The sequence below is a fragment of the Hylobates moloch genome, unplaced genomic scaffold (assembly GCF_009828535.3).
Source record: "Hylobates moloch isolate HMO894 unplaced genomic scaffold, HMol_V3 SCAFFOLD_2, whole genome shotgun sequence".
NCBI classification, from domain to species: domain Eukaryota; kingdom Metazoa; phylum Chordata; class Mammalia; order Primates; family Hylobatidae; genus Hylobates; species Hylobates moloch.
Window position 1 is genome coordinate 29,454,830 of NW_026652277.1, and position 12,281 is coordinate 29,467,110.

Consider the following 12,281-nt stretch of genomic DNA (forward strand, 5'->3'; position numbering starts at 1 on the left):
AATTAGGCATATTCTGTGTATCTTTCCAGAAATTATGTATGTATATCCAGACATATTCTGTGTACATAACTGTGCACCTTGAATTTCTCCTAATAAATGAAACATCTTGGATAGCTTTCTAAAGTACACATAAAGAGCTAGGCCAGGCACGATGGCTCATGCCTATAATCCCAGCACTTTGGGAGGCCAAGGCAAGGAGGACTGCTTGAGCCTACGAGTTCAAGACCTGCCTGGGCAACACTGTGAGACCCCACTCCCTACCCTAATCCCCCCACCACCCCATCTCTACAAAAAAAATTTAAAAATTATCTGGGCTTGTGATCTGCCTGTAATCCAAGCTACTCAGGAGGTTAAGGTGGGAACCCCACTTCGGCTGAGGCCAGGAGTTGAAACTGCAGTGAGCTGTGTTGAGCCTACTGCACTCTAGCCTAGGTGACAAAGCAAGAACTCATGTTTATTAAAAAAAAAAAGAGAGAGAGAGAGAAGAAAGGGAAAACAAGCATTATTTTTGGGGAAAAAAAAAGTCACTGTATTTAGAATAGCTTTCCCTCTTAGTTAATAAAAGAACAACCCAGGCCAGGAGCGGTGGCTCACGCCTTTAATCCCAGCACTTCGGGAGACCGAGGCAGGTGGATCACCTGAGGTCAGGAGTTTGAGACCAGCCTTGCCAACATGGCGAAGCCCCGTCTCTACTAAAAATACAAAAATTACCTGGGCGTGGTGGTGGGCACCTGTAATCCCAGCTACTCGGGAGGCTGAGGCAAGAGAATCACTTGAATGCAGGAGGTGGAGGTTGCAATGAGCCAAGATAAGCACCACTGCACTCCAGCCTGGGGTGACAGAGCAAGACTCCGTTTCCAGAAAAAAAAAATATATATATATATATATTTATATATATATCAACCCATTACTCAATGAGTTTTTCAGTCCTCAGTATTTATTTTCCCTAATTCAACCTCTGAGGAAGCCACAGCTAATGGAAACGAGTTACAGAAAGAGAGAAACAGAAGAAAAGCCTAAACTCAGATTTTCTAAGGCGCACAACAGGCTTGTCACGTTTCTGGACTGGACAGTGAGTTTCAACTCTCGCTGTTTAATTTTAAACTGTTGGTGCAGTTTCTTTAAAAGACGGCAATTCTGTTTGGGTAGTTAAAAATACATGTGTCTCTACCTGGTTTCGTCTACAGGTTCCAAACTTTTTAAGGATGGGGTGGAGGATGATGTTCGCTGGCTTTTTGCAGATAATAGCATTCTGGTATTCCAGGACCACCACTCTCTGCCCACTCCTGGGAGGCCCTCGCTTCGGCCCTCTCCTCAGACTCTCTGCTGGGCCCTTTAAATCCCCTCTCCTGTTTAGCAGTGGTCCCGCCGCCCGCCTTGCGTCCCCCGCGCTGCGCCGCACGTGGAATGGCCCATGACGTCACGAGGCCACGGCTCAATCAGATGCGGCGTTTGGGAAATTTTAAATTTAAAGGCGGGGCGGCCTGTGCGCCCTGCAGTGCCGGCCGCGGAGGGTCCTGGCCATTTTCCTGGGACCTGTTCAGCCTGACAGAATGGCGGAGGAAGGAGCCGTGGCCGTCTGCGTGCGAGTGCGGCCGCTGAACAGCAGGTAGGGGGGCCACACCACGGCCCGGTGCCCGCTGGGCCTGCGGCGCCGCCCTGAGCCGGAGGGGCGAGGCCTGCGGTGTTTCCAGGAGCCGCTGCTTCCCGGCTCTGCTGTCTAGTAACTCGGCTGCTGGCCATCGTTTCAGGGTCTGTAAAGTGACAGGGGAGGATCAGAGATCTAGAAGATACTTTCCAGCTGCGAGATTCACTTAAATTTAACTGAATCTCGCTGACATACAGACCTTCCCTTCTGTGCTGCTCTGCCTTGCGGCATCTGCTCCTCCCTGCCCCATTCCCGGCCTAGAGAAGTCGTGTGGGACCGTGCCTTCCTGGCCCTCATCACAGTTAGTCATTTTACACGTAACTGCTGTCTCCAGACCCCCTGAAGACAAGGGCTAGTCTGTCTTGTAACATTGCGTTCAGTCGTCACTCAAGGCCATTCTACAAATATTTATCAATTTTTTTTAGTAACTTCGTACAACACAGACACTCCCGTCATTGCCCAGTGGCGCTTCCATTCTAATGGGACGAGACAGAAAGTAAAGTTGAAAATGTAGGATGCTATGGAGAAAAAGCAGGAAGAGGAATAAATGAAATCGGTTTGCTTCGCTAGCTTCTGGCCCTTGACCCAAAATGCTAACACTTTGTGTGTGAGAGAAATTTTTATTGAACACGGGGTTTAATAAATGCAAATACCAAGATCAGGAATTTCCTATTTTTGAGGAGCTCATTATCTAATGCCTTAAACGGCTACATAAAGAAACCATTAGGATACTTTGTGACAATTGTTATGATGGGCAGGTGGAGAATGTTTGCTAGAGGAGTCATTAGCCCATCAGAGAGATGACAGCTTCCCGTGGGGTCAACTGGTGTCAGGAAGGTCTTGACGCTTTTCATGAGTGAAATAATGTCTATGTTACTTAACGGAAAGGAAAGTCAGAGTATTCCAGGCACAGAGAGGTTACATCTGTCATTTGGGGAAGACCTTCAGGTAGAGCTGAGGATGTATCTAGGAATTCAGAGGAAAATGGAAGAGAGAAATGACATGATCTAGGACTCGTGCCATGCTGAGGATTTCATAAGTTTCCAAAAGGTTTTAAGAATTTTAAGCAAAACAGACAATCAGAGTTGCATTTTGAATCCATCCCTTCATTTACCAGTACTGGGGGAGAGGGTGAGAATGAAAGCCTTCACAAGAAAACACTTTTGAGGCGTCAGAAGGTCACTGAAGCTCCATTTAAGAGTTGAATCCTCAAAGATGGACTTTCTGTCATTCTCTTATATTACTATCTTTCAAAATATTCTTTAGAAGATGAAATCTTTTCAATTATGCCTCCTATGACATGACTTTTATGACTGGTTAAAATGCGGTGTTTTTATTCTTTTAGAGAAGAATCACTTGGAGAAACTGCCCAAGTTTACTGGAAAACTGACAATAATGTCATTTATCAAGTTGATGGAAGTAAATCTTTCAATTTTGGTAAGCTTATAATAGCATCAAAAGTTACCTTGTTATCCTTTTGCCATTAAAAGTACAAAAGACTTACCAATAATATTAGATTTGTCACTAAAGATTAGACTAAGCCTTCTATAAACTGCTTCACTGGAAACAAAATTGTTTATCCATCATGTATTTAAGTAAGGTAACCAGTTGGCATTTAAAACAGTTATAATCACAGTTATCTAATTTGCATCTAGGTAGATTCCAGACCCTCATGTGCAAACACTATACCTTACTGCCTCTTGAAAGAACATAGAAAAGTTGACTTGTAGTGTATTTTGTGTGTGTGAAAATGAACTCATTTTACCTTAGGGAAGGGTATTTTCAGAGAACCAAAAAGTTGAAGAAAGTACTGTGTCTTAAATCCTTGATCATCCTACATTCTGACAGTTTTACTTTTGGGGATAATTACTAATTTGGAATGAAAACACAGTTGATTCATTTGGTTTAACTTCTGTGTTATTGTTGTTGTTGTTTAGATCGTGTCTTTCATGTTAATGAAACTACCAAAAATGTGTATGAAGAAATAGCAGCACCAATCATCGATTCTGCCATACAAGGCTACAATGGTTTGTATTCACTCAATGCTGCAGAAACATTTTAGTCTTGGGCGTCTGTGCAACAAGCATGCATAGTTTTATCCATTATAGATTTGTTTATAATATTTGCATATGTGCGTTTTGTTTTTTGCAGGTACTATATTTGCCTATGGACAGACCGCTTCAGGAAAAACATATACCATGATGGGTTCAGAAGATCATTTGGGAGTTATACCCAGGGCAATTCATGACATTTTCCAAAAAATTAAGAAGGTAAGTAACTTAACTGGATTTCTAGTACGTACAGGTAAAACTAGTAAAAACTGGGTACCAGTCTTAGTGTATTTCTCTTGTAAAGATGAAAGGAAGTAGATTTACAGTTATTGTTTGATTATCCATGGGGAAAGAAGAAAGGCATAGCATAGATTCACTTTTATCTCCACAACTTACTTTATAAAGCTTAAAGTTCTTTTACTCTTTCTCTTGAATTCTGCAACAATAATACTCTCAACAAAAAGTAGGCATTAAGGAACAAGAAAATTTTATCAGAATGGTTAGCTCCACCTAACCATTTAACTATCAGTGATTATAAAGGAACAGTAGAAAGTAGATGTAGGTAAAAAAAGAAGGGAAGCAGAAAGCCAGAATAGGCAACCTAGTTAGTTGGTTTTAAATTAGCATTTTTATTAAAATAAGAACATCTTTTGAGAGGGTTTTATTTTCAGCCTAGAGTTTGAGCCTAGAGTTGATGTTCTCCCAGCTTTATGGTACTTCACTTTTCATTATTTCTGTAACGATGCTTTTATATTTTTGTGTTTATTATTTTGTCAACATTAGAACCAAGGGTTTTCTCAGTTTGTTTTACAGACATTTTACCTCTTTAAGCACATGAGCATTTAGTATTAGGTTTTCACAATTGGATGCTTCGTGGTGTTTTTATATAATTTTTTTTCTTCTAGTTTCCCGATAGGGAATTTCTCTTACGTGTATCTTACATGGAAATATACAATGAAACCATTACAGATTTACTCTGTGGCGCTCAAAAAATGAAACCTTTAATTATTCGAGAAGATGTCAATGTGAGTAGCAGACTTAAGGGAGCTTTAAAATTGACTTACTTATTGGGATTATTGTTCTTGAATGTTTACCTTTAATTTCTATAGTTTTTAAAGTGTCTCCTATTTCTATAGTATGCGAGGGTTTTTTTGAAGTATTTATATTCATCTTTTAAACAATATGAATAGTTTTAAAATACTGACAGCTCTAATATTTTGTTTTAAGTGTAAAAATTGCAAGTTGGAAGTATCAGGTTAGAATTTGGTGTGCTTTGGTATGTGAAATAAATTGTGGATATTCATAGAATTACTTGTTATATTCCTACAGAATTATGGTTCCATTTGCCACTTTTAACTTTCACAAATGAATTCTTTAATAGTTTGCACCTTCTTTTGAAAAGCAAACTTGTGACTTCTATTTCTCTAATCTTTCCGTAATTAAACTTGTTTCAGAGGAATGTGTATGTTGCTGATCTCACAGAAGAAGTTGTATATACATCAGAAATGGCTTTGAAATGGATTACAAAGGGAGAAAGTAAGACTTTATGCTGTATTTCTTTAAAACACTTGTAAAAACTGTCTTTTCAATCAAGCATATTTAGACTTCAAATCGCACTTTTTTAAGTTACAATAAAAATTATTGTGTTTCTGTGGATTTTAATATATATGCAGCTGAAATATAATTCATTTTTACAGAGAGCAGGCATTATGGAGAAACAAAAATGAATCAAAGAAGCAGTCGTTCTCATACCATCTTTAGGATGGTAGGTAATTCTCTCTATTTGTCTATTAGATCGTTCCAAGTAAGAATGCACTAATTTTTCTACAGCTTGCCTTTTCTATCTAGATTTTGGAAAGTAGAGAGAAGGGTGAACCTTCTAATTGTGAAGGATCTGTTAAGGTATCCCATTTGGTGAGTATTAATGAACCATAATAATGTACTGTATGGGCCAAAACAAAATTTAATTTAGCTGCTGGATGTTTGGTTTAATAAGAACTATTAACTAAACTAGATGTGGGAGGAAATCTACAAATTGTCTGCTTAGTCTTGTCAGTATCATCAAATTCCTAGCTAAAATGTCATAGGAAAAATTCAGAGGATCTTTCCTCCTGTTATGTCATGGTTGCCATCTCCTAAAATTTAAATGTCAGGGCTATAGGGTTATAGGAACTGATATTTTTTCTAACCACTAATGAAGTAGAATTTTTTTCTATACACATTTAACAATTTAAATCATCTTAGAATTTGAGGGTCTTTTTGTAAAATCTCAGCCAATGTAATTTAGACTTATGTGATCAACAAAAATCTAGGTTGGATGGTTAAAAAGTAATCACATTATTTTAGGTTTTACTTAAGTACAATAAGAAAATATATTTTGTATTATAAACATAGTATTTTAGACTGTAAATCCATTGAGGAGTGATACTGCATTCATCCTGGTAGCCCCAACACATTATACCTATTTTATGTCTAATATAGATTTGTTGAATAAGTGAATATAAGCATTATGCAAACATTCCTATATTCCACATAAGTAAACCTTCACTTCCTTCTTGCCACACTAAATTATTGCTGTTTCTTTCTTGCTCCTTTTCTATCCTTTACCGTATTGCTTTATTCTGCATCTTTAGGGCCTAAATTCTTTAGCTTGATGTCGGATATGATTTAAGATTATTTGATTAGAAAACTTCAGGGAAAAAAGCAATTTATAATATGTTTATTCATTTTCAGATTTTATAAAATTAGATTATTAATTACTTAATATTCAATCCTAATTTCACCTTAGCTATTTTGCTATAAAATTGTATAACTTATTTTGGTAGACTTTAATCTTGTTTTAATTTAACAATAAAAAACCAAAACCTAACCTCTTTTGTTTTCTCATCCAAGACTGTGATATTTCATATAATTTTAACTTTTAATAATTTAGCTTTAATACTCTTGGCATATTCAGTGATGTACTTGATGATAGTCGTCATGTTACTTGATGCTCTGTCATCGGTGTTCCATCTGTTCCAACCCTCCAGCCTACCCACTTACTCTAAGAATCTTCTTGGAAAGAAGTCTCCTCTAAAGAGTCATCTCTGTCTCTTTATGGGTGGCCTTTTCTGATTATCTCCCGGCCTTGGTGGGATGATAATATCTAGTTTCTCTTAGCTGTACTCCTCTGTTTTCTACCCTGGCTTCTTTTTCCCTACCCTCCTAAAAAAAATAATTAAAAAAAAAAAAAAACAAACTTGGAGGTATTCTGTTGCCTTTCTTACTCAAGTTCTTCCTCTCAAACATTCTGTCATCATTTCCATGTTGATGACTGCCAAATGTTTTATCTATAGTCTCTGAATTCTAATTCATGTCTTCCTAAAGATGGTTATAATTGTGTCCCATCATTATCTCAAACTTTAATATGTCTAAAACGAAACTATTTTCTTCCTACCATAGTGAATATTCCTTATTTCCAGTAAAACCAGCATTAGCGTAGCTGCCTAAGCTGGAAACCTAAGTCAATTTTGACTCATCTTTTTCTGCCTTTCTCTTTGTCCACTTGTTCCATTTCTTATTGATCCTACCTTTGAACATTTCCGTGGATGCTACACTCGTTTACTTTCTCATCTCTCTTGAATCACTATGTCAGTCTCCTGGAACCTTGTCTCCATGACTCTTGTCTTTGTTTCTTGAAGTCATCATAAGGATTTCTAATATACTAACCACTGCTTTTGTATGTCACTTCCTGGGGCAAGATTTGGCCACTCTTAACGAATCTAACTTTATTTCCTTGTGTTCCACATGAACTCCTCCCTCATAGATTGGGCCTCTGAGTATCTTTGAATATGAACGCTTGTTCTCATCTTTAACCTTCACTCATGCTGCCTTCATTACCCCTTTGCCCTTTTATTATGTATCTGTGTCATCTGTAGTGGACACTGTGCAAGAAAAATTAGACTCCTTAACTGGTAATACATATTTACCTGCCTAGTCTCAAAAATCTCCACAGAGAGAAATAACGTAAAGCTTTGACTTTCTTTCAAATCACTCACAGTATTTACTAAGTCGTTATTGTGTTCTGAGCATGGTGTTGGGCTCTGAGATTAAAAAAAAATAAACAAGACATCCCTCCACTGCTTCTCTTACAAGCAGTCTCCTCTGCCACCTCCCTAAACCAAGTTGGTATTCTCTCTCACCCAGATTCCTGCCCCAGCTGCCTGATGGGGCTGCCTGCGGCTGCTCTTGCCCCTTCCCAATCCATCCTCCACCCAGTAGTCGTAGTGGATCCATTGTGGAAGCCATTGCTGGGCTTTATGCAAGGTTCTTTTTTTTTTTTTTTTTCAAGTTTTACGTTTTTATTATTTTATTTGTTTTTTAATTATACTTTAAGTTTTAGGGTATATGTACACAACGTGCAGGTTTGTTACATATGTATACACGTGCCATGTTGGTATGCTGCACCCATTAACTCGTCATTTACATTAGGTATATCTCCTAATGCTATCCCCCCCTCCCCCCACCCCACAACAGGCCCCGGTGTGTGATGTTCCCCTTCCTGTGTCCACGTGTTCTCATTGTTCAATTCCCACCTATGAGTGAGAACATGGGGTGTTTGGTTTTTTGTCCTTGTGATAGTTTGCTGAGAATGATGGTTTCCAGCTTCATCCATGTCCCTACAAAGGACATGAACTCATCCTTTTTTATGGCTGCATAGAACTGCATGGTGTATAGGTGCCACATTTTCTTAATCCAGTCTATCACTGTTGGACATTTGGGTTGGTTCCAAGTCTTTGCTATTGTGAATAGTGCCACAATAAATATACGTGTGCATGTGTCTTTATAGCAGCATGATTTTATAATTCTTTGGGTATATACCCAGTAATGGGATGTCTGGGTCAAATGGTGTTTCTAGTTCTAGATCCCTGAGGAATCGCCACACTGTCTTCCATAATGGTTGAACTAGTTTACAGTCCCACCAACAGTGTGAAAGTGTTCCTATTTCTCCACATCCTCTCCAGCACCTGTTGTTCCCTGACTTTTTAATGATTGTCATTCTAACTGGTGTGAGATGGTATCTCATTGTGGTTTTGATTTGCATTTCTCTGATGGCCAGTGATGATGAGCATTTTTTCATGTGTCTTTTGGCTGCATAAATGTCTTCTTTTGAGAAGTGTCTGTTCATATCCTTCGCCCACTTGTTGATGGGGTTGTTTGTTTTTTTCTTGTAAATTTGTTTGAGTTCTTTGTAGATTCTGGATATTAGCCCTTTGTCAGATGAGTAGATTGCAAAAATTCTCTCCCATTCTATAGGTTGCTTGTTCACTCTGATGGTAGTTTCTTTTGCTGTGCAGAAGCTCTTTAGTTTAGTTAGATCCCATTTGTCGATTTTGGCTTTTGTTGCCATTGCTTTTGGTGTTTTAGACATGAAGTCCTTGCCCATGCCTATGTCCTGAATGGTATTGCCTAGGTTTTCTTCTAGGGTTTTTATGGTTTTAGGTCTAACATGTAAGTCTTTAATCCATCTCGAATTAATTTTTGTATAAGGTGTAAGGAAGGGATCCAGTTTCAGCTTTCTACATATGGCTAGCCAGTTTTCCCAGCACCATTTATTAAATAGGGAAACTTTTCCCCGTTTCTTGTTTTTGTCAGGTTTGTCAAAGATCAGATAGTTGTAAATATGCAGCATTATTTCTGAGGGCTCTGTTCTGTTCCATTGGTCTATATATCTGTTTTGGTACCAGTACCATGCTATTTTGGTTACAGTAGTCTTGTAGTATAGTTTGAAGTCAGGTAGCGTGATGCCTCCAGCTTTGTTCTTTTGGCTTAGGATTGGCTTGGCAATGCGGGCTCTTTTTTGGTTCCATATGAACTAAAGTAGTTTTTTCCAATTCTGTGAAGAAAAGTCATTGGTAGCTTGATGGGGATGGCATTGAATGTATAAATTACCTTGAGCAGTATGGCCATTTTCACAATATTGATTCTTCCTATCCATGAGCATGGAATGTTCTTCCATTTGTTTGTATCCTCTTTTATTTTGTTGAGCAGTGGTTTGTAGTTCTCCTTGAAGAGGTCCTTCACATCCCGTGTAAGTTGGATTCTTAGCTATTTTATTCTCTTTGAAGCAATTGTGAATGGCAGTTCACTCATGATTTGGCTCTTTGTTTGTCTGTTATTGGTGTATAAGAATGCTTGTGATTTTTGCACATTGATTTTGTATCCTGAGACTTTCCTGAAGTTGCTTATCAGCCTAAGGAGATTTTGGGCTGAGACAATGGGGTTTTCTAGATACACAATCATGTCATCTGCAAACAGGGACAATTTGACTTCCTCTCTTCCTAATAGAATACCCTTTATTTCCTTCTCCTGCCTGATTGCCCTGGCCAGAACTTCCAACACTATGTTGAATAGGAGTGGTGAGAGAGGGCATCCCTGTCTTGTGGAAGTTTTCAAAGGGAATGCTTCCAGTTTTTGGCCATTCAGTATGATGTTGGCTGTGGGTTTGTCATAGGTAGCTGTTATTATTGTGAGATACGTCCCATTAATACCTAATTTATTGAGAGTTTTTAGCCTGAAGGGCTGTTGAATTTTGTCAAAGGCCTTTTCTGCATCTATTAAGATAATCGTGGTTTTCGTTGTTGGTTCTGTTTATAGGCTGGATTACGTTTATTGATTTTGTGTTGAACCAGCCTTGGATCCCAGAGATGAAGCCTACTTGATCGTGGTGGATAAGCTTTTTGATGTGCTGCTGGATTCGGTTTGCCAGTATTTTATTGAGGATTTTTGCATCGATGTTCATCAGGGGTATTGGTCTGAAATTCTCTTTTTTTGTTGTGTCTCTGCCACACTTTGGTATCAGGATGATGCTGGCCTCATAAAATGAGTTAGGGAGGATTCCCCCTTTTTCTATTGATTGGAATAGTTTCAGAAGGAATGGTACCAGCTCCTCCTCGTACCTCTGGTAGAATTCGGCTGTGAATCCATCTGGTCCTGGACTTTTTTTGGTGGGTAGGCTATTAATTATTGCCTCAATTTCAGAGCCTGTTATTGGTCTATTCAGAGATTCAACTTCTTCCGGATTTGGTCTTGGGAGGGTGTATGTGTCGAGGAATTTATCCATTTCTTCTAGATTTTCTAGTTTATTTGCGTAGAGGTGTTTATACTATTCTCTGATGGTACTTTGTATTTCTGTGGGATCGGTGATGATATCCCCTCTATCATTTTTTATTGCGTCTGTTTGATTCTTCTCTCTTTTCTTCTTTATTAGTCTTGCTAGCGGTCTATCAATTTTGTTGATCTTTTCAAAAAACCGGCTCCTGGATTCATTGATTTTTTTGAAGGGTTTTTTGTGTCTCGATCTCCTTCAGTTCTGCTCTGATCTTAGTTATTTCTTGCCTTCTGCTAGCTTTTGAATGTGATTGCTCTTGCTTCTCTAGTTCTTTTAATTGTGACGTTAGGGTGTCGATTTTAGATCTTTCCTGCTTTCTCTTGTGGGCATTTAGTGCTATAAGTTTCCCTCTACACACTGCTTTAAATGTGTCCCAGAGATTCTGGTGTGTTGTGTCTTTGTTCTCATTGGTTTCAAAGAACATCTTTATTTCTGCCTTCATTTCGTTATGTACCCAGTAGTCATTCAGGAGCAGGTTGTTCAGTTTCCATGCAGTTGAGCGGTTTTGAGTGAGTTTCTTAATCCTGATTTCTAGTTTGATTGCACTGTGGTCTGAGAGACAGTTTGTTATAATTTCTGTTCTTTTACATTTGCTGAGAAGAGCTTTACTTCCAGCTATGTGGTCAATTTTGGAATAAGTGCAATGTGGTGCTGAGAAGAATGTATATTCTGTTGATTTGTGGTGGAGAGTTCTGTAGATGTCTATTAGGTCCGCTTGGTGCAGAGCTGAGTTCAATACCTGGGTATCCTTGTTAACTTTCTGTCTCGTTGATCTGTCTAATGTTGACAGTGGGTTGTTAAAGTCTCTTATTATTATTGTGTGGGAGTCTAAGTCTCTTTGTAGGTCTCTAAGGACTTGCTTTATGAATCTGGGTGCTCCTGTATTGGGTGCATATATATTTAGGATAGTTAGCTCTTCTTATTGAATTGATCCCTTTTCCATTGTGTAATGGCCTTCTTTGTCTCTTCTGATCTTTGTTAGTTTAAAGTCTGTTTTATCAGAGACTAGGATTGCACCCCCTGCCTTTTTTTGTTTTCCATTTGCTTGGTAGATCTTCCTCCATCCCTTTATTTTGAGCCTATGTGTGTCTCTGCACATGAGATGGGTTTCCTGAATACAGCACACTGATGGGTTTTGAGTCTTTATCCAATTTGCCAGTCTGTGTCTTTTAATTGGAGCATTTAGCCCATTTACATTTAAGGTTAATATTGTTATGTGTGAATTTGATCCTGTCATTATGATGTTAGCTGGTTATTTTGCTCGTTAGTTGATGCAGTTTCTTCCTAGCATGGATGGTCTTTACAATTTGGCATGTTTTTGCAGTGGCTGGTACCAGTTGTTCCTTTCCATGGTTAGTGCTTCCTTCAGGAGCTCTTATAAGGCAGGCCTGGTGGTGACAAAATCTCTCAGCATTTGCTTGTCTGTAAAGGA

General features: G+C 38.7%; 1 protein-coding gene across 5 annotated transcripts in view; it reads left to right on the forward strand.

The window, feature by feature from the left end:
- Positions 1-1,489: 1,489 nt before the first annotated feature.
- Positions 1,490-12,281, forward strand: part of CENPE (centromere protein E) — a 92,590-nt gene continuing 81,798 nt past the window's right edge. For all 5 annotated transcript variants that reach the window (XM_032175131.2, XM_032175208.2, XM_032175441.2 and 2 more), the window contains exons 1-8: positions 1,490-1,609; positions 2,994-3,085; positions 3,586-3,675; positions 3,800-3,918; positions 4,605-4,724; positions 5,154-5,235; positions 5,397-5,464; positions 5,548-5,613. In XM_032175131.2, the coding sequence (XP_032031022.1) occupies positions 1,554-1,609; positions 2,994-3,085; positions 3,586-3,675; positions 3,800-3,918; positions 4,605-4,724; positions 5,154-5,235; positions 5,397-5,464; positions 5,548-5,613 (693 nt within the window). In that variant the 5' untranslated portion in view covers positions 1,490-1,553. The remainder of the gene's footprint in view (positions 1,610-2,993; positions 3,086-3,585; positions 3,676-3,799; positions 3,919-4,604; positions 4,725-5,153; positions 5,236-5,396; positions 5,465-5,547; positions 5,614-12,281) is intronic.